We start from the raw sequence: 22893 nt of genomic DNA on the forward strand, positions 1-22893 counted from the left end.
TCGTAAGTTAAAGACTTAGACCAATAACATTTTTCAATTACAATATGGAAATCAACTCAAACTGAAAAACTACTAAATTATCCTCTAAATTTTAAAATCACAGCGTGATTTCAAATGAACAAGCAGTATGAACAAGTATATTATGACTCCTAACAAATTTAATGATTTCAAATATTTGAATGTTTATACAGAAGACATTTTCCTAAAGATATCTTGTTTTCCATGGTTGTTGGTGAAAATTTCAAGCCAGACCATAAGTCTTACGGACCACAAAAAGACTGAAATAAAAAGGTGAGCTCTGGGAAGCTTAATAAAAATGCAATCACCTTATATTGAGTATTTCCATGGCACAATTCCAACAGAGACCAGAGAGGGACAAACATTTAGCCCAGATGCAGAGTAGAAGCAGTGGATAGGAACAAGAGCTAGAATGGAAGGTATGATTTAAAAACAAGAACCAGAGGAGGCCAAAAGGATGGGATGGTCCAGACCACTTCCTCAGTTTCCATTTCAAAATCAAAAGGATATGTTGTTTGTTGAATGACACAATTGGGACAACAACATGTTCTGCTTTTATGACTTCCAAGTACGTCTGAGACAAGAAACCCACGCTCATGCTTTCTTCATTTTTGGTAAAAACCATTGCATCTTTACCCAAACGCATAGATCCTGACTTGAAGCCATTTCCATACAATCCAACTGGGACATGATCATTCATGGTGACTTTCTCACTGAAGCCAAAGCTAAAAAGAAAAAAGTATAAATTTCATTTATTTTAATTCAAACATTGTTAATATCAAGTAAAATGCCTAAGTTTGAATGTTGGCCCTGTCCTTGCTTGCTGGAAGATCTGTACTGATGTGTTTCCCCATCTTTTAAGTGAAGGAAGCCAAATCCACACTATAGGGATGTAAGGATTGTTGCTGTTTTTAGTCGCTCAGTCATGTCCCACTCTTTGTGACCCCATCGACTAGCCCACCAGGCTCCTCTGTCCATGGGATTTCCCAGGCAAGGATACTGGAGTGGTTGCCACACACACACTAAAACAGGAGTTCATTGCCTGGCACATCCTAACTAGATGGATGAACTAATTTAGGCTTCTGGGACCTTGAGATTTCACCTCTTCCTCCTGATGGGGAGAACCTGCCTTTTCTGGTGGCATACGGAGTGCTGGAGGACAGCAGAAGGGCCTCTGCTCCAAACCCTCCCTCTATCTCAATTCTGTACTATGTATTTTAGCTTCCATGTCAGGTACACCTGGCTTCATCCTGACATCCTATTCTTTGACCCTAGAGCCCAGGGCCTTACGGCTATGCTACTTCCTCATCCTTTGAATCACTTTAAATTTACTAGTTCTCATTCCCCAAAGTGTTAGGTTTTATTGGATATGGTAGCTAAAACTATCTTTCTACTAAAGCACAAACAACAGAGGACAATGTGCCACAACTCTAAAGGGACGGTAGAATTTTAGGTTAAGTTAAGGCATGGGAGGGATGATGAGAATGGCCGGGATTGCCCAATAACGTGACAGCAGTAGAAAATGATGGAAGACAGAGAACAGAGCACACTATGGGTACAACATTTCATGTTTAAAAAGCAGGAACTACAGGCAGTAAGTATGGCGCAGGAAACACTTCAACTAGGCAGCAACAATGATTTGAAGGAGTGTGACGCTTTTACGTACCTTAGCATTTTATGTAATTTGTCTGAAGTCATACCGTTCCCATTATCAGTGAATGTCAGGCATATACAGTCATTTATTACTGTTTTGTCAATCCATATCTGTTTAGCATTCACATCAGGATCATAAGCATTATCTGGGAAACAAAAGTTTGAAAAATTTTGATTTTGGATTTTAAAGAAGAGCAATCCATTTTGAACAACCCTTTATAACCAGCAACAGAATAATATATTTTAAGGAAAATTTAAAAGCTGAAATGTTTCCAAACTCCTAAGATTTGATGACATGAAACTAACCTGTACCATGCTGTATACTGCTCACTGACTCTTAAAGAATTAACTCTATCTAAAGCCCTCCATTTGTTACATGAAGAATGGAGATGGGAACCCACTACACTAAAGAAGTGTAAAGCCAGAAGAATCACTGCAATGAAGAGATGATCAAGACAGGAAGGTCTCTGCCCAAAGAACTAGCCTAGCTATCATAAAGAAAACTGAGAGCTGAGTGTCAACAGCACTTCAAGTTGACACGGAAGGTCCACACAGGATTACTGAATGAATGAGAAAGCAGTATGCTAACGTACACACAGATGTTTACCTACAACACATTTCTTCAAATTTTAGCCCTTTTTAATCTAACATAAGCTTCTGACGACAGGTACATTTTTATCATCTTCGTGAAAGTCACAGTCGCATAGTGGTATCTACTCTGCAACACCATGAACTGTAGCCCACCAGGCTCCTTTGTACATGGAGTTCTCCAGGCAAGAATACTGGAGTTGGTAGCCATTCCTTTCTCCAGGGAATTTTCCCAACCCAGAGCTCAAAGCCGGGTCTCCAGAATTCCAGGCGGGTTCTTTACCATCTGAGCCACCAGGGAAGCCATCTCTGTACACCTCATCATTTAACATCCTTGTCTAGCATACTTGTTTCTCTCAGAACAGTTATTAAGTATTAAGGAATACAGCAAAGAAAAAGGAAAAAAATTTCAACAGTAGCAGTAATAAAATCAACTTATAAACTATCTAAAATCTATCTGAATATTTCTAACTAACTAAAAATACTTTTGAGGTATATTTTGAAGACTTTACTATAATATAAAAAGTGGCTCTCAAACTCTTGTAAGCCTTCAATTAAAACAAAATAAATCTTTTTCATCAACCACTTCAGCATCATTAAAAAAAAACACACACTTAAAATGTGATACACCACAAAGAGCATAACGGCTTTCAGTTGTCCTATCCCAAAACTAGATAAGTACTATGTACGAATGAACAATCCCAGCTGAGTAGTTCCTCTGGGTTGCCATAAAAAAGGAAAAAGAGTGACCATGAATAGCTGCAATGTTATCTCATTTACACTTCAGAGTTTACATCTCAACAGAACATGTTAGGGACTTTGGAAAATCTAACTACACCAAAGAAAAGAAGGAAGTGAAAGCCACTCAGTCATGTCCGACTCTTTGTGACCCAGGGCCTATTATAATCCATGGAATTCTCCAGGCCAGAATACTGGAGTGGGTAGCCTTTCCCTCCTCCAGGGGATTTTCCCAACCCAGGGATCAAACCCAGGTCTCCCACATTGCGGGCAGATTGTTTACCAGCTGAGCCACCAGGGAAGCCCAAGAATACTGGAATGGGTAGCCTATCCCTTCTCCAGAGGATCTTCCCAACCCAGGAATCAAACCTGGGTCTCCTGCATTGCAGGCGGATTCTTTACCAACTGAACTATCAGGAATAAAGAAAAGAAGGGTTCTCAAATTTTCTTTCTTTCCTTATTCTTGGTGCATCCACTTTAGAACCCTTCCTTGACAAATAATCTAAAGTGTATCTAAGAATTCCCAAAAATATAGTTTTCCTTTATTATCTGTTTCTTAAACACATTTAAATCAAACAGTTCATGTGTATGAATTTTACCAAAGAAAAACCATAATGCAAATCCAATCAGGACCTTGCCTCTTTTCTCATGTTCACTAGAACACTTTTAGGACTTCCCTGGAGGTCCAGTGGTTAAGAATCCGCCTTGCAACGCAAGGCACACTGGTTCGATCCCTGGTCGAGGAAGACCCCACATGCCTCAGAGCAGCTAAGCCAGTAGACCACAACTACCGAGCCGATGGAACCTGAGAGCTGCAACTGCTGAGGCCCGTGCACCGAGAGCCTGTGCTCTGCAACGAGAGAAGCCCACACACCGCAAGGAAGAGTAGCCCCTGCTCACCACCTCTAGAGAAAGCCTACGTGCAGCAACAAAGACCCACCACAGCCAAATACATATGTATGTATAAATAAAACCTCCTAATTACTAATAGCAGAAAAGTACTATAAATAATTTCCAACTTTAAACATAATTATCATTTTTTGGCAACAGACCTATTTCTTTTATGATGAGACAAAAAAATATTTTCAACATAAATGCTTCAGGAACTCTGCAAATTAAAATACTTTGCTCTGACAGTAGTATAGGGAAATACTTAAAACAATAGTATACAGGGAAACCTGGGCAACGACCGATCGGAGACTAGTCTGAATGGTTGTGATGCTAGGTAACCTTTACTAATGTTATCACTGACACACTTGGTTTTTTTCAAAAAGCACATCTTCATGTTACTTTTCAATAAAAAGCTTTCTAGAACTTCAATTGCCAGCAGGAGATTATATATGAAACATCAATTTACTTACCTATTAATTCAGCGACTGCACTAAATGGCCAAGTGTGACTTGTAGAATTTGTATGTAAAAACTTCGGGCAAAGCTGAAACAAATCAATGATTCATGTAAATTAATTAAGGTCTCACTTTTGCAAATAGAAGCCAAAATAATCTTCCATCACAGTATTAACACCAAGATCAAGCAAAAATGACTTAACTGCTTGTGCCAGGAGATACCTGGAAGATAAAACCCAGATTCGATTCCTGCAAAATGAGGCTGAAAATCAGCCAGTTTCTCATTAAGATGGGCGACAAACTCCTTGCCTCCTTGGGCCCACCAATCCAGAGTCATATCAGAAAGGGCCCAATTCCAAAGTGCCCCACCCTGCTGGACCTGCCTCAAAATTGAGAGCATTAGTTGCTCAGGTGTGTCCCACTCTCTGAGACCCCATGGGCCCTCCAGGCTCGTCTGTCTATGGGATTCTCCAGGCAAGAATACTGGAGTAGATGGCCATGTCCTCCTCCAGGGGATCTTCCAGATCCAGGGATCGAACCTACATCTCTAATGTCTCCTGCATTGACAGGTGGGTTCTTTACCACTAGAGCCACCTCAAATTTACCATGAGATAAAACTAAGACTTTGTCAAAGGGATATTTTCACCTTTTGTGCATTAAGCTTAATAAACGTATCTATAAAGTCCTCAAACAATGTCAAGTAACAGCTCAAATGCAACAAACATCCTTGACTTCCAGAGATTTTGTCTGATTCATCGTAATAAAGTATGGAAGAGTATGTTAATCATACAGGGCACTCTCTTAATCCTGACTAATGTAGATATCAAATGTGTAAAAATGCACAAATGGTTTAAAAAGGCTGAGGCTTGGATATTTCAATATGCAGAGAATTTTCATGAAATGAGGACTTTTCTGTGTTCATTTTGAACAGATTATCTCATATTTAAGGAAGAAAAAAGAGGCAATTTAAGTGTTTCATGTGAAGAGCCTAGAGATATGACTATAACCAAACATTTGTAGTGTTCAGCTGCTGCCACAAGGTGTCAGAAAAAGCTCTGCTTTTCCTCTGTCCACCCTCGATTTTAGACAATCCTCAAGCATGTTTACCATCAGGTTGAAGTACACATGTGAGAAAAGGTATTCTGTACAAGAGTGGTTTGCAAACTGGAGTATATGGAATTCTGACTTTCTACAGCATTTATCTATGTAATAACGGTGTACAAGGAATTTCAGAACTTCCTAAAACAAAGAGTTTTTACAAAGAAAATCAATTTCCAGACCTTCATCTTCTACAAGAAACCTCCTGTCAATTAGTCCACCCGAGTCCTATCCCAGGCCCTCCTCTTGTGCAACCATCACTTCTCCATTTATAAAAGAACACTCCTCAGCCATTCTAAATTCTACTATGGGGTATGGTCTTGGGGTGTCGGCTACCAAAGGAAAGAATGACTAATCGACACCAGAACCCTTAGAAGAGTTTGTCTTTGTTCTCTATTTTATGAATTTGTTAGGTGTGAAGTCTGGAGTTAGAAATTGGGTATTCTGCAGCAGATGCAGGTTTGATCCCTAGGTTGGGAGGATCCCTTGGAGTAGGAAATGGCAAAAATTCCAGTACTATTGCCTAGAAAATTCCATGGACAGAGAAACCCAGCATGCTACAGTCCACAGGGTTCAGATAGCCGGACACAACTGGGCACAAATGACACTGGGGTGAAGTCTGGAGTTAGAAACTGGGTATTTAGGTCCCTGTTGTAATACTTGGATTTTAGATATCTGGCAGACTGTGTGCAAACTGTCAACTTTCATTTAATGACTTCATTCTACACACCACCTCCAAAAGTTGGTACACATTGTTTCCTGGGTAAGAGTCCCAGTGGAACAAAGCAAAGAAGGCATCAGTGAAAAATGATGAATGCTAAACAGTGGCTTTTGGTGTATTTAAACACAAGCATTATGTATAGCTATTATTAATTCTCATCTCTAAAACAATTAGCTGGAAAGAATAACTCCCTAGAACAGCCAACACACACACACACACACACACCCCCACCCACTCCAGACAGACTATGGAGTATCTGATCACACACACACAGATGATACACACCGATCACACACACACAGAGCCCAATGGAATATCTTTAATTAGACTCATGATCCTGATCTCACACACACAGCCTCTGGAGTATCTTTTAACTAGATGTGTGATCCTGATCCCAGGTAAGCAACTGAACCTTCTGTGCCTCAGGTTTTATCGTCTGTGAAAACGAGGATGATAGTAACAGCAGCTTACCAAGATGTTAGGAGAATTAAATAACTTAATATTTGTAAATACTCAGAAGAACACCTGGGACATAATAAGCATTATAAGTGTGTGTTCTTTTTTTTTTTTTTTAAGGTAAGCATACCGTTAAAGTCCCAGGTGGAGCAGTGGTAAAGAATCCCAGTGCCAAAGCAGGAGATGCAAGAGACATGGGTTCAATCCCTGGGTCAGGAAGATTCTCCTGGAGTAGGAAATGGCAACCCATTCCAGTACTCTTGCCTGGAAAATCTATGGACTGACGAGCCTGGCAGGCTACAGTCCATGGGGTCGCAGAGAGTTGGACACGACTGAGCGACTATGAATGAACTATGAACATACCTTTAAAGGCACAACTGAGCTCACATATAAATAAAGATAATACTCAAGGGCCTCAAGTCAAGAAGAAATTAAAAACAAAAATAAGATTTGAAAATAGGGATACCCTAGGGACTAGAGTGGGGTGCTTAACTGGAATATGAAGGTTTCCATTTTAATGGTGACTGTGGATTGGAAATATGGCAGAGAAGCATGTACTTGAAGGTAGCTGCCCCCTCCTACCTCAATACAAAGGAGGGCAGGGGAAATATGCCCAATGAGAAGCTTGTCTGTTTCGGTCTGCAGTCAAGGTTAAAAAAAAAAAAGTGTACCATAAAGTTCTGTAAAGAGGCACGCCTTCACTTGGGTTAAGTGTTTCCATTTAACCTGCAGAACCACTGTGGAGACACAGCCTCAACCAGACCGCACACGATTCTCTGGGTCATTACTTGGGGAATATCTGAGTACACAGTCTAAAATAACGTTTAAGGAACAATCCGCCAGGAGAAAACATCTGCAGACAAGACACAGAAGTCCTAGTGCACCCCCAACTTCAACATTGGGAGAAAGAAATACCAGCCTATCAAACTGCTGCTGCTGCTCGCTTCAGTTGTGTCCGACTCTGTGAGACCCCATGGGCTGTAGCCTGCCAGGCTCCTCCGTCCATGGGATTTTCTAGGCAGGAGTACTGGAGTGGGTTGCCATGCCCTCCTCCAGGGGATCTTTCCAACCCAGGGATCGAACCTGGGTCTCCTGCATTGCAGGCAGATTCTTTACCACTGAGCCACCAGGGAAGCCGTATAAAATAAGAATCCCTTGAAATAGCTAGACCTTTAAAAAGTAAGACTCCCCTCCAAAAAACACACAAAAAGGGAGATGCAATGAAGACCATATATTTTAAAGAATGAACAGAATTTTTAGAATCAACAAACGGTCCCAAATTTTAAAAATCCTTTAAATATAAGACTTTAAATGTGGACGCCTGAACACACAGACAGTGTTTACCTCGGCTCCCTCTTGGAGCTGCTACCTAACGAAGGAAAGGGAGTGCGGGTGCATAAACACAGGAGAACAAAAAGAACCAAAGCAGTGATTGACAACAGTAGACAAAATAGCAGCTTGGAAACTGGAGAGTACAGAGCAGTGACAACTACTTCAATATCCTGGAAAGAGCTAAACCCAAAGCCTGCAGGAGACGGGAAAACCAACAAGTAGGTCAGAAACCTTGGCAATCCCAGGAAGATTTAGGAAATAAGACTTTTGCTCCTTTGAAGTCAAAGATACTAGATGTCATATGAAAAATGGGAAAGGCTGAAAGTATTTAAAGAAGAAAGATTCCCAGATCCTTTTACCCTGAGCAAGTCCTTCAACTACACTCAGCAAACCATGAAAAGACAAGAGGTCTGTTCTCCGGAGAAACTGATGGCCATGGACTCAGAGAAAACCAAAAACAGGTGGATTAAAAGCAAGCCAGTCAACAGTTCAGAAATAAATAGTCAAATGACTTTCCACAAGGGTGTAAAGACCATTTAATGAGGAAAAGACAGTTTTGCAACAAATAGTGCTGGGAAAACTTGATATCCATAAAAAGAATCAAGTTGTACCCTTGTTGCTGCTCAGTCACTAAGTTGTCTCTGACTCTTTGTGACCCAATGGACTGTAGCACGCCAGGATTCCGATTCCCTATCCTCCACTATTTCCCAGAGTTTGCTCAAGTTCATGTCCATTGTACCGATGATGCCATCCAACTATCTCATCCTTTGCCACCCTCTTCTCCTTTTGCCTTCAACCCCCTTCATGGATCATACCCCTCTCGTGGCGAAGGGGCTTACATAACTCAGTGAAGCTACGAGTCATGCTGTGGAGGGTCACCCAAAACAGACGGGTCACAGAGGAGAGTTCTGACAAAACACAGTCCACTGGAGGAGGGAATGGCAAACCACTCCAGTATTCTTGCCACAAGAATCCCCTGGACAGTACAAAAAGTCATACCCTTCCCCTACACCATAAACAAAAATCAACTCAAAATGAATCAAAGACCTTACCTTCAGGGCTGAAACTCTAGAATCTTTAGAAGAAAACACAGAGGAAACATTTTATGACATTGGGTTTGGCAATGATTTTGACATGACACCAAAAGCACAAGAAACAAAAGAAAAAATAAATTGAATTGTACTAAAATTTAAAACTTCTCTACATCAAGTGACACATTCTACAGAGTGAAAAGGCAACCTACAGAACAGAGGAAAAAACCCAGCAAATCAAGTAGTATGCAAAATATATAAAGAATTCTCACAACTCAATAACAAGAAGACAATCAACAGATTTAAAAATGGGCAAAGGCCTCAAGATATTTCTCCAAAGATGCTCAATATCTCTAATCATTAAGGAAATGAAAATCAAAACTACAATGAGATACCACCTCACACTCAAAGGCATGATCATTATTAAAAACAACAACAAAAAACCCCACAACAACAAAAACAGAAAATAACAAGTATTGGAGAGGCTGTAAGGCAACTGGAATTCCTGTGCACCCGACCACAGGACTAGAAAAGGTCAGTTTTCATTCCAGTCCCAAAGAAAGGCAATGCCAAAGAATGTTCAAACTACTGCACAATTGCACTCATCTCACAAGCTAACAAAGTAATACCCAAAATTTTCCAATCCAGGTTTCAATAGTATATGAACTGTGAACTTCTAGATACTCAAGCTGGATTTAGAAAAGGCAGAAGAACCAGAGATCAAATTGCCAACATCCACTGGATCACAGAAAAACAAAGGAATTCCAGAAAAACATCTGCTTCATTGACTATGTGAAAGCCTTTGTGTGGGTCACAACAAACTGTAGAAAATTCTTAAAGAGATGGGAATATCAGACAGACCATCTTACCTGCCTCCTGAGAAATCTGTATGCAGGTTAAGAAGCAACAGTTAGAACTGGACATAGAACAACAGACTGGTTATTGGGAAAAGAGTATGTCAAGACTGAAAATTGTCACCTTGGTTATTTAACTTATCACAAGCTGGAATCACGATTGCCAGGAGATACATCAACAACCTCCAACATGCAGATGATACCATTCTAACACAGAAAGCGAGGACAACTAAAGAGCCTCTTGCTGAGGGTGAAAGAGGAGAGCAAAAAAGCTGGCTTAGAACTGAACATTCAAAAAACTAAAATCATGGCATGTAGTCACATCACTTCATGGCAGATAGGCAAACAACGGAAACAGAGACAAACTTTATTTTCTTGGGCTCCAAAATCACTGCAGGCAGTGACTGCAGCCATGAAATTAAAAGATGCTTGCTCCTTGGAAGAAAAGCTATGACAAACCTAGATAGCGTATTAAAAAGCAAAGACATCACTCTGCTGACAAAAGTCCGTACAGTCAAAGCTATAGTTTTTCTAGTAGTCATGTACAGATGTGAGAATTGGACCAAAAAGAAGGCTGAGTGCCAAAGAATTGATGTTTTTGAAATGTGGTGTTGAGAAGACTCTTGAGAGTCCCTTGGAGAGCAAGGAGATCAAACCAGTCAATCCTAAAGAAAATCAACCCTGAATATTCACTGAAACGACTGAAGCTGAAACTCCAATACTCTGGCCACCTGATGCACAAAGCCGACTCACTGGAAAAGACCCTGATGCCAGGAAAGATTGAGGGCAGGAGAAGGGGACGACAGAAAGTTTAGATGGTTGGATGGCATTACCAACTCAGTGGACATGAGTGTGAACCAACTCCGGGAGATAGTGAAGGACAGGGAAACCTGGTATGCTTCAGTCTATGGAGTCAAAAGGAGTCGGACACGACTTAGCGATTGAACAACAAAAATGGTGAAGCCAGTGTGGAAAACAATATGGAAGGTCCTCAAAAAATTAAATGTAGATTTACCATATGATCTAGGAATTTGACTTCTAGGTATAAACTGAAAAGAACTGAAAGCAGGGTCTTTTTCCCCTTAACTGAAATACAGTTGATTTACAATGCTGTGATAGTCTCAGGTATACAGCAAGGTGATTCTGTCTTATATGTATTTCAAAGTGATTTTACATGTATACATATATATACACACACACATATACACTTTTTCAGATTCTTCTCCAGTATACGTTATTATAAGATATTAAATATAGCTCCCTGTGCTGCTGTACAGTAGGTAGGTCCTTACTGTTTGTTTATTTTGTGTAAAGTAGTGAGAGGAGGGTCCTGAAGAGATATTTGCACACCTGTGATCAGAGCAGCATTATCCTAACAGCCAAAGTGAAAGCAACACAAATACCGACTGATGAACAAATGAATAAATGTGGCACACTTGAATATACAGCGGAATGTTGTTCAGCCTTAAAAGGGAAGGAAACTTTAGCACACGCTACAACATGCATGAACCTCGAGGACGTTATGCCGAGTGGAATAAGTTAACCATAAAGAGACAAATGATGTATGATTCCACTTATATGATGTACCCATAGATGTCAAATTCACAGAAGGTAAAATGGTGGCTGCCAGGAGCTGGTGCAAAGTGGAACGAAGAGTTATTTTTTCATGGGTTCAGAGTTTTAGTTTTGCAAGATGAAGGGTTCTGGAGACTGGCTGTACAACAATGTGGATGTACAAAACACTACTGAGCTACAGGCTTAAAATGGTTAGGACAGTAAATTTTATGTTATGTGTAGTTTACCACAATAATAAACAAAAACCAGGTGAGCAAACTGAACAACGTGACACTCCCATCTCCTGTCCCCTGCTGAGCTACCAGAAGAGCCAGCAGCCAGGATTATCTATGCCATGGCTGGAGACCAGATGCAGAATTCCCCTCTGGGAAAAAGGAATGATTTCTAAAATTTTTATTTGGCTCTTTTACAATTGTACCATGCTACTCTGAACAGCATTTTCCCCCCTCACTTAAAAAAAAATTATTTTAAAAGTTATTTTATTGTTGTTTAGTCGCTAAGTCGTGTCCGACATTTTTGCAACCCTGCAGACTGTAGCCTGCCAGGGTCCTGGGTCCATGGAATTTTCCATGCAAGACTACTGAAGTAGGTTGCCATTTCCTTCTCCATGGGATCTTCCTGACCCAGGGATCAAACCCAGGTCTCCTGCACTGGTGCACAATTGCTCAGTCATATCCGAATCTCTGCAATACCATGGACCGTAGCCCACCAGGCTCCTGTGTCCATGGAATTTTCCAGGCAAGAATACTGGAGTGGGTTGCCATTTCCTTCTGCTGGGATCTTCCTGACCCAGGGATAGAACCTGAATCTCCTAAGCCACATGGGAAGACAGATTTGGGGAATGATAATTCCTTGCTTTTTGACTGCTTTTTTCCCCGCCCCCGTTGTCCTATTGAACTCCTGCATTGGTAGGTGGATTCATTATCACTGAGCCACCAGGGAAGCCCCAAAGTTATTCTGCTGCTGCTGCTGCTGCTAAGTCGCTTCAGTCGTGTCTGACTCTGTGCAACCCCACAGACCAGACGGCAGCCCACCAGGCTCCACCATCCCTGGGATTCTCCAGGCAAGTACGCTGGAGTGGGTTGCCATTTCCTTCTCCAATGCATGAATGTGAAAAGTTAAAGTGAAGTCGCTCAGTCATGTCTGACTCTTAGTGACCCCATGGACTGCAGCCTACCAGGCTCCTCTGTCCATGAGATTTTCCAGGCAAGAGTATTGGAGTGGGGTGCCACTGCCTTCTCCAAAAGTTATTCGAAACATCCTTATTTTCTGGTCTAACATTTTTATTATCTAGGATCAACAGACTCTGACACAGAGTACTCCAACGACAAGCTGGCTCTTCCTACCTGATCACCCAATACTGAAACCCACCAAACGACAAGCTCTATTCAGGTATGAACATCCAGCTTTTAGTGTCTCATCTGGAAACATAAGCACACTTGAGAATGTTAAAATTAGAATAAAAAACAACACACAGTAAAAAGAACATAAAGAAGACAGAGGCAATGCAGTGAACAAAAGAAAACTTCAAAAATACTATGAATAATACAGCCAGTGACAAGAATAAATATTTTGTTGAGTTTTTTAAAGATATTCGGAGAATAAGACAATGTTTCTAATAATTAAATTCATGGTAAAAGGTAGGAGATCAAATGGAGAAAATGTTTTTAAAGATATTCGGAGAACAAGACAATGTTTCTAATAATTAAATTCATGGTAAAAGGTAGATCAAATGGAGAAAACGTTTTTAAAGATATTTGGAGAATAAGACAATGTTTCTAATATACATGGTATAAGGTAGGAAATCAAATGGAGAAAATCTCCCCAAAAGAAAAGAAAAGGCAGTGAGAAAACAAAATGAACAAAAACAGAAAAACAGACAGGAAATTGCTGTCAAAAATCTGAGAAAATTTCCCTGATATTATTACAGGTTTATAGCCTAAGTACTAGAACAATGTATTGCAGGCGTGCTTAGTCACGCAGTTGTGTCTGACTCCTTGAGACCCCATGGACTGTAGCCCAGCCAGCTCCTCTGTCCATGGGGATTCTCCAGGCAAGAATCTGGAGTGGGTAGCCACGCCCTTTTCCAGGGGATCTCCCCAGCCCAGGGATGGAACCCAGGTCTCCCTCATTGCAGGTGGATTCTTTACCATCTCAGTCACCAGGGGAAGCCCAGTATAATGCATAGGACTCTATTAAACAATAAAGCATGCCTTGAAAATTCTGACAAGAAATCACTTCTAATCTAGAATTTCAAGCCCAGCCAGATTATATGTAAAGAAAAAGCAAGGGTAGCATAAACGTATTTCCAAGAAAAGACACATAAATGTTCTTCCCATGTACTCTGTTCTCAAGAAGCTACATCTGTTTTTGGAAAAACGGACAGGCTTCACTGTTAACAGTAACAAAGACAGCAAATATTTACTGAGTATTTATGGCAATCAGAGGACTGTTATAAGACTTTTATGTGTATTGGCTCAGTTTTTAAAGCAGCCCTTTTAGGTGGTAAGATGATTATTCTCTCTTCAGGTCACACATCCAGTTATCTGTCAGACTTTGAACCCAGGCACGTGGGCTCCAGAACCCATGCTCTCAGTCACTAAGCTATTGGTGGCGGCCAAGAGTAAACCCCAGAAGAGGAATATGTGATAGCAAGGAGAAACAAAGAAAAGGGGAAGGAGATGTCCATAAAAATGATAAAGGGAAGTCCCCAACTCACAACTGAGCCAGCAAAAATGACAAAATTTGGGTGTGCTTGAACACATCTGGAAAAAATTTTCCAGTTGTCTGAAAGTTTGGATGAAAGAGTAATCAGTACAGAGAAAAACTAAGCAAACAAATACAAATCAATTACTAACTTCAAGGAAAACACAAAGCTATACAGCAAAGAAAAAGCAATCACAGTTTTGGCTGGCTCATTTCTGAATAATGCTAAGAGTGATAATAAATCATATGGTAATTCAACCAAAAGAAAAAGTGAACTGAAGAGTGTGCGTATGTGTCACTTAAATCTATAGCAGGATTTCTGGAAAACAACAAAATGGTATCAGCATTTACTTAGAATCATGGAGGCAAAAAGCAAAACTTTAAGTTTCTGTCACTCTGCATTCCATTTCAGAATTTACAGACCTAATGATTTTTTTAAATTTGCACACATTATGGGTGTCACTTTATGTTCTATGATTTTTGACAAATCCATAAACAACATCTGAGAGCTATACCAAAGGGATGATCAAACCTTCAAAAATGAAACTATTTATGGGAACGGAAATATCTATTTCACATAATTTTCATGTTACGAAACATTATTCTTTGATCTTTTTTTCCCCCAACCATTTAAGGATCTTGTAGCCATACAGAAACAGGTGGCAGGCTGGATTTGGCCCATAAACTGCAGTTTGCCAACTCCTGTCCTAAAGCAACAGACCACTTGGAATACAGTCCACAAGCTGCAGATAGATTTCCAACAGTGAGCTTCAAAACAGTCCGTATTTGCCACAAAACAAAGATGTAGCACATGGGCAGCTGCTGCACCCGGAGAACCAGCTAACCGCAGTGCCAGTCTCTCAAGATGGTACTGACCCTTATCTTTGCTCTCTTTGTCTTCTCAATCCTGAAGAGACAGAGACAGCAACTTGGGAGGGGTTGGGGAGTGGGGAAGAGAATCCAAGTACAGAAACAGCAAGGGAAAGAAAACAAAAACAAAAACAACCCAGTTCACTTTTCCTCACCAGTTTTCTGGACCAAAATTTGGCCCAATCTGAGGGAAGGAGCGGGCTTCGTAATTTAACAATGCTAAAGTGGTTAGTCGCTCAGTCGTGTCCGGCTCTTTGCGATCCTATAGACCATAGCCCTCAGGCTACCTTATCCAAGGGGATTCTCCAGGCAAGAATAACTGGAGTGGGTTGCCAAGCCCTCCTCCAGGGGCTCTTCCCAGCCCAGGGATCGAACCCAGGTCTCCAGCATTGCAGGTGGATTCTTTACCATCTGAGCCACGGGGGAAGCCCGGTGATTAAACAGTGAAAGTGCAGGTAAAGTCTCTCAGTCGTGTCCGACTCTTTGTCACCCCATGGACTGTAGCCTGCCAGGCTCCTCCGTCCATGCGATTTTCCAGGCAAGAATACTGGCTGCTGCTAAGTCACTTCAGAATACTGGAGTGGGTTGCCATTTCCTTCTCCAGGGGATCCTCCAGACCCAGGGATAGAACCCGGGTCTCCCACACTGCAGACAGACTCTTTACTGTCTGAGCCACCAGGGAAGCCCAGATTAAACAGTACCTGAGGCTAACTGGAAAGCAACAGGATATGCCCAGATTCACTCCGGTGAATTAGCAACAATGTCTAAGGCCAGCGGTAAGAAAGAATAAAATTGCTCTCTGTATTCCATCTACTAAATACAAGCTCATTCAATAAACCACTTAGGAACCAAGGAGCCTTTATTAAAGATATGTAAAGAATACTCATAAACCAATTTAAAAGTTCCCCTCAAAAGAAACAGAAAATAGAAAAATGGGCAAGGAATATGCAGGGCTGTTTTTTTTTTTTCTTTATACGAAGGTTTCTTTTAACCCAAAATCAAAAGGGTGAATGAAGTGTGACAAACTTTCAGCTTCTCAGTCAAACGTAAAGCAAAATTTCACACTCATCAGGAAAAAATGTTAAAAGTCAGAAGACAGCAGGGGTCTGTTAGGAATCTCGCCAAATGGAAGTCAAAAGGCAAAAATACCATTTTAAAGCAATGCTATTACCATTCGAATAATGAGACTGGCACAGCCATTCTCTGGCCTGAGCAAACACCCTGATGAGAAGAGGTATATTTTTGCATAACAAGGCCAACTTTTTCAGGAGAATCGGGTAGGGGTTCTCTGCCACACACTCTTGAGGCAGAGAAAATTTCATTTATTGTGTGGCTGCCCCCCCGGAAAAAAACAAAAACAAAAACGCACAGGTATAAAACACGCTCAAGGATTTCCAAGAGGCCGAGAAGCTCCGGAACGAGACACCGCCAGGAGACGAGACGGGGCAAACCGGGAGAGCTCGGTGACCACCTAGGAGCGATCTGGATTCCCGATGGATGAAGTGGAGGGAAAAGTGAAGTCGCTCAGTCGTGTCCGACTCTTGGCGACCCCGTGGGCTGTACAGCCTACGAGGCTCCTCCGTCCATGGGATTTCCCAGGCGAGAGTACTGGACTGGGTTGCCATTCCCTTTCTCCAGGGGAATCTTCCCACCCAGGGATCGAACCCGGGCCTCCTGCATTGCGAGCGGACGCTCCGACCGTCTCAGCCACCCAGGGAAGCAGGAGGGAAGGCGGCAGGAATTGAAATGAATGAGGAAGACGAGTCCCAGCTCGCAGCACCCCGGGGCCAGCCGCCAGGACGTCAAGGCCGCGGGGCATTTCTGGCCGCCGACGGCCACTCCCCCCGCAGTCCGGGACGCTCCGGGGGCCCGCAGAGGCCGGGAACGGGTCAGGGGCCCCCGGGGGCCGAGGGGCGGGCTGGCCGCCGAGGCCTCGCCCTCGGACGACAGCTGCGGGGCAAACCGGGGGAGGGAGCCAAGGAGGAGGGGCCTCCCCGCCCCGAAGCCGCGGAGGCGAAACAGAAACCCAAACCCGAGGAAACGAAACGAGACGCGGCCCGGCCCTGCCCCGCCGCCGCGCGTCTCAGCCGTCGGGTGCGAGATGGCCGCCGCCGCCTGCCCCGGCCCCGCCGCGGCCCCAAGCCGCCGCGCCGGGCCGACGAGCCGCCCCCGCCCACCGCCGGCCTCTCCCCCCTCGCGCCTCGCTTGCCCGCCTGCCCGCCCTCCTGGGACATGGCCCGCTCCACCCCTCGCGGCTGCTCACCGCGCTGAGGCGGATCCCGCTGGGTGGCTGCGTCGCCATCTTGAGCGAGTTACAAAGCCAGGACCGGCCTCAGCCGCAATCAGACTGGGAGGTGGCGGCGGAGCGCCCGCCTACTTCCGGGGCGGGGCGCGCGTAGCTGACCCCGCCCCCCGACTTCCGCCTCCCGGCGCCTTGTAGTTGGGAGCGTAGGGCAGGTAAATTCCCCCGGGGGTTTAAGGAAGCAGGGACAGCTAGAGAGGTGGGTGGGCTTCAGGCTCCGGGCAGGGGCCCTGCAGAGTAAGGCGCATGCGTAAGGCTCAACCTGGTGACTGTAGTAACTGAACCTACAGGCTTTGCCAAACAGTAATCGGTATTTTGTTGTTCACTCGCTCAGTCGTATCCGACTCTTTACGACCCCATGGACTGCAGCACACCAGGCGTCCCTGTTCATCACCATCCCCTGGAGTTTGCTCAAACTCATGTCCATTGAGTCAGTGATGCCATCCAGCCATCTCATCCTCTGTCGTCCCCTTCTCCCGCCTTCAATCTTCTCCAACATCAGGATCTTTTCCAGTAAGTCGGCTCTTTGCATCAGGTGGCCAAAGGATTGGAGCTTCAGCTTCAGCATCAGTCCTTCCAATGAATAGTCAGGATTGATTTTCTTTGGGATTGACCGGTTTGATTTCCTTGCAGTCCAGGGGACTCAAACATCTTCAGCAGCACAGTTCTAAAGCATCAGTTCTTTGGTGCTCAGCCTCTCACATCCGTACCTGACTACTGGAAAAACCGTAGCTTTGACTAGACGGACCTTTGTAGGCGCAGTAACGTCTCTGTGTTTTAATATGTTGTCTAGGTTTGTCATAGCTTTTCTTCCAAGGAGCAAGCATCTTTTAATTTCTTGGCTGCAGTCACCATCCACAGTGATTTTAGAGCCCAAGAAAATAAAGTCTGTCACTGTTTCCCCATCTATTTGCCACGAAGTGATGGGATTGGATGCATGATCTTAGTTTTCTGAATGTTGAGTTTTAAGCCAGCTTTCTCACTTTCTTCTTTCACCTTCATCAAGAGGCTCTTTAATTCCTCCTTGCTTTCTGCCATAAGGGTGGTGTCTTCTGCATATCTGAGATTATATTTCTCCTGATTAATTGATATTAATCAGTATGGAGGCTGCAAATAATAAAGAGCTCTGTCTGGGGTCTTGGGGATTACAACTGGGGATACACAGGTTCTAGCAAAATAGAATGGGGAAGAGAAAGAGTCAGGGGGTTATAAAGGCAAAATCCACAAGTTTTGTTAAAGTTGTATTGCAGGAATTATGATTGACTTTGATAGTAAAAGAAAATATTCGTCCTTAAGGGATGGATTTGTCACCAGTTATTTAGGGTATGGGCCAGATAAGTGTCTTGAATTTCTGGAACCCTATGCAAATGTTCTGGATATCTTTGTTAGACGATAAGTGGTCAAAAGGTCAGATTCAGTCTGGGCAGAGACATAAGTCACTTCCTCAATGGCCTCTGGCTCCACTCTGGAGAGTTCTTTTAGCAGTACAAAACTGACTCTTTTTTGATTTTCCTTTTGCAGCTTGAGGTCCCCAAGTTTGAAGACAGGTGCCATGGGTGTTGGTGACCCAAAAAGGTGCACTTGAAGTGCTTGACTGGGCTGGACGTGAATTACACTGAAGAAAGCCGTCTCATGCCCGCCAGTGTCATCATGTTGTGAAACTTTAATGAGATGAGGTGACTCAGATGGTGACGAATCTGCCTGCAAGACAGGAGACCTGGGTTCAAACCCTGGGTAGGGAAGATCCCCTGGAGAAGAGAATGGCAACACACTCCAGTATTCTCGCCTGGAGAATCCCATGGACGGAGAAGCCTGGTGGGCTACAGTCTATGGGGTCGCAAAGAGTTGGATATGACTGAGTGACTAACACTTAATGAGATGAAGACTTGTACTTTGGGGATTTGCCTAAAAAATTATCACCCTTCATCCTGATAAACAGAATCCTTTCTCATATGCAGTTTAGTCCTTTTGCTCCTGTACATGTATCTCTATTGACCTTGAGCTGGGTCCTGGGCTAATTAGTAGGATGTCGGACACGACTGAGCATCTTCACTTTCACTTTTCACTTTGATGCATTGGAGAAGGAAATAGCAACCCACTCCAGTGTTCTTGCCTGGAGAATCCCAGGGACAGGGGAGCCTGGTGGGCTTCCGTCTATGGGGTCGCACAGAGTCGGACACGACTGAAGCGACTTAGCAGCAGAAATGAATAAGTTGGGACTTCCTTGGTGGTCCAGGGGTTAAGCCTCTGAGATTCCTCTGTAGGGGGAGATTCCTCTGTAGGGGGAGATTCCTCTGTAGGGGGAGATTCCGCTGTAGGGGGCGGGAGTTCCATCCTGGGTGGGAAACTAAGATCCTGCTTGTCAAGCAGCCAAAGAAAAATGAAAGAAATTAATAAGTCAAGGGCTGTCAGATACTGCCCTTAAATAAAGAGTTAAAAGGTTTTTCTTAAAGTATTCACTGCGTTTTTTAAAAAATACTTATTTGGCTATGTCAGGGTCTGTCTTGTGGCATGCGGGATCTTTAGTCGCAGCATGTGGGATCTAGTTCCCTGACCGGGGATGAAACCCAGGCCTCTGCATTGGGATCGCAGAGTCCTAGCCACAGGACCACCAGGGAAGTCCTCATTGCATCTTTATAATTGTAAAGGAAATACATTTGCCTTGTAAAACTCAGATAATATGGAAATATAAAACAACACTTACCCTAATCCCTTTACGGGAACATATGAATTTGGTGTACATTACTCCATATTTACTATATGCTAAATACTATTTACAGTATGGAACTAGACCTTACATACTCCTCTGCAGCTCATGTTTTTGTTTTATTTAATTATTTCAGTTTGAGATTTCTAAGTGCCCAAATAGTTTTGAATAAATGAACAAAGGAGGAAATGTTAAAAACAAACAGGACTTTCCCGGTGGTCCAGTGGTTAAGAATCTGCCTGCCAATGCAAGGGATGATCCCTGGTCCTGGAAGATCCCAAATGCCGCAAGACAGCTAGCCCATGTGGTGTCCTAATGCCCATGCTCTGAAATAAGAGAAGCCACTGCAATGAGAAGCCCAAGTACTGCAATTAGAGAGTAGCCCCTGCTCACCACAATGAGAGAAAACCTGCACACAGCAACCAAGATCCAACACGGCCAAAAATAAATAAATACAATCAAAAACAACAACAAAAAAACCTGTGCTCTGTTGTTACCCTTACTATTGACCACTGGGTTCTCAACTGAAAAAAAAATGCACAATCTAAAAGTTGAGAATTATGTTTTATTCAGTGGACATACTGAGGACTGAGGCCAAGAAGACAGCCTCTCAGACAGCTCTGAGGGACTGTTCTGAAGATGTAACGGTGGAGCTAGGATAGGGCTTTTTGCAGAACACCTAGGTAGTCAGAGTGTCAAAAGATTACAGTTAATCGACAAAGGATGAGATGGTTGGATGGCATTGCCGACTTGATGGACATGAGTTTGAGCAAGCTCTGGGAATTGGTGATGGACGGGGAAGCCTGGCATGCTGCAGTCCTTGGGGTCGCAAAGAGTCAGACACGACTGAGCGACTGAACTGAAAGAAAACCAATCATCTCAAGTTAGTGAATTTAGTGCTTTTCTTGATATGAGAAGAGGCAAGAGTCTGGGCTTATTGAAATCAACCCTTTGATGTGCACCTTAACTATTTAGAGCCAGTATCCTATTTTTCCCCATCCTGAATCCCCTCAAGGTGGGCAGTGGCTAATGATTTGATGGCCGAAACATCCTTCCTTTACTGATACAGCAGGTAACATTCTTTGTCCACAGGATAAATGGCATGTGAAACACCACCTAAGTAAGAATGCTAGTCAATACCATTTGCAATGCTCTGGACTGGGTAATTTCTCAGTTCCTTCCAAGTTTAAGATCATATTATTACATCAGAGGCTCTTTCATCAACTGTTTATTGAGAACCTACTTTGTGTCTATCAAAGTGAGGGGGCCTAGAACCCAGTGATGACTAAAACAGAGGTTTCCATTCCTGTGGAATCTACAGTCTCTTGGCTGTTTATTCAGTAAGTTGCAGCTCGTTCGTTGTGAGATCAATTTGGTGAGTCTCAACTGGCACTTTGTTTTAAAAAAAAGAAAAACTAGAATAGCATACTACAGTGTCTGCCTGGGCCCAAATCCAAGTTATTCATTTATTAACCATGTGATGTTCAGCAACGTGGATTTTGAAGTGAGATTAGCTTGGATTATCCAGATGTGCCCTAGATGCGATCACAAGTGTCTTTATAAGACAGAGGCAGAGAAAGACTTGGTCACAGAAGGCCACTTAACACTGAAGCATCTCTCTAGAGACTTGAAGATGCTATGTGGCTGGATTGGAAAGTGGAGAAGGGCCATGAACCAAAGAATGCAGGGACTGTAGCTTCAGAAGCTAGAAAGGCAAGGAAACCCCATTCTAGAGTCCCTAGAGTTTACAGAGAGAATGAGTCTCTGCAGACACCTTGGTTTCAGCTCGTTTTGGACCTCTGGCTTCCAGAACTCTAGGTTCTGAATACATTCCTGCAGTTTGAAGACACGAAATTACAGTAATTTGTTAGAACAGCAACAGGAATAGACAGTAGTCTATTCATGTAGAAGCAAATACTTACCTGTACATACAAATTGTTGCCTCCCCCCTCCCAAAAGTTTTTTAACCCAGTTGCGCATACTGCAGAGTTCTGCATTCTCAAGGCTTACTCATATGAAAGAAATGTGAGGCAGACATGTACGGACTAAACTTAAACCACATTGGTATAAAAGGGGCTTTTTCAGGAAAGTAAATGCTTTTGCTTATGTCAGATGAACTCAGCTGACATTTTAAAAAATGTCAAAGCTGAGGTTGATATGATTTTAATGGTTAAAAACTACCTTCTTTGGGGAGTGCTGAATGTTTGTATCCCCCATCTCTGCAAAAAAATCCATGTTACCTAGCCCCGCCATGTGATGGCATTTGGAGGTGGGGCCTTTGGGAGGATAATTAGGTCAAGAGGGTGGGTCCCTCATTAATGGGATTAAAGTGTGAAAGTGTTAGTCACTCAGTCCCGTGGAGTCCAACTCTTTGCAATCCCATAGACTGTAGCCCCCCAGGCTCCTCTGTCCATGGAATTCTCCAGGTGAGAATACTGGAGAGGATTGCCATTCCCTTCTCCAGGGCATCTTCCCGACCTAAGGATTGAACCTACATCTCCTGCATTGCAGGTAGATTCTTTACCGCTGAGCCACCAGAGAAGCCCATGAATGGAATTAGAGTCTTTGTAAAAGAGACTCTATAGAGATGCCTCAACCAACCCTCTGTTATGTGAAGACACAGCAGGTAGAACCAAGAAAGTGCTGGGTTTTTTTGGCTGCACCACACAGCTTGTGGGAGCTTAGTTCTGTGACCAGGGATTGAACCCAGACCCTGGGCAGATGAGAGTGCCACGTCCTAACCACTGGACCACTGGGAAATTTCCAAGGTGCTTTGACCTTGGACTTCCCAATTACAGAATTGTGAGAAATTAGTTTATTGTTTAAGCCACCCAATCTGTGGTGTCAGCAGCCCAAAATAAGAAAAGAGAAATTTTAAAATTCCATACAAGAGTAAGAA

The 22893-nt window shown here is 43.1% G+C and overlaps 2 protein-coding genes across 6 annotated transcripts in view; one reads left to right on the forward strand and one right to left on the reverse strand.

Moving 5' to 3' along the window:
* Positions 1-17313, reverse strand: part of MORC3 (MORC family CW-type zinc finger 3) — a 44112-nt gene extending 26799 nt beyond the window's left edge. For 4 of the 5 annotated variants that reach the window (XR_015167835.1, XR_015167862.1, XM_086412547.1 and 1 more), the window contains exons 1-4: positions 17249-17313; positions 4359-4431; positions 1685-1817; positions 529-743 (exon numbers count right to left, since the gene is read on the reverse strand). Coding sequence is in view for 3 of the 5 variants with exons in the window: in XM_086412547.1 (XP_086268673.1) it covers positions 529-743; positions 1685-1817; positions 4359-4431; positions 17249-17287 (460 nt within the window). In the remaining 2 variants the exon portion in view is untranslated. Of the gene's footprint in view, positions 1-528; positions 744-1684; positions 1818-4358; positions 4432-16354; positions 16498-17248 lie in introns of those variants that run through there. The other variant, XM_086412474.1, reaches the window with a different exon arrangement.
* Positions 16726-19739, forward strand: LOC147378929 (uncharacterized). Its single transcript, XM_086413147.1, has 3 exons — positions 16726-17442; positions 17622-17800; positions 18809-19739. Exon 1 carries the CDS (start codon positions 16732-16734, stop codon positions 17254-17256), a length of 525 nt encoding a protein of 174 aa, XP_086269273.1. The 5' UTR covers positions 16726-16731; the 3' UTR covers positions 17257-17442; positions 17622-17800; positions 18809-19739.
* Positions 19740-22893: the final 3154 nt, after the last annotated feature.

Source organism: Bos grunniens, chromosome 1 (genome assembly GCF_055505025.1).
Source record: "Bos grunniens cultivar Pamir isolate PY7600 chromosome 1, Bosgru_T2T1.0, whole genome shotgun sequence".
Taxonomy (NCBI): Eukaryota; Metazoa; Chordata; class Mammalia; order Artiodactyla; family Bovidae; genus Bos; species Bos grunniens.

Coding starts and splice junctions, on each gene's coding strand:
- LOC147378929 (XM_086413147.1), top strand. CDS start 16,732: ATGAATGAGGAAGACGAGTCCCAGCTCGCAGCACCCCGGGGCCAGCCG.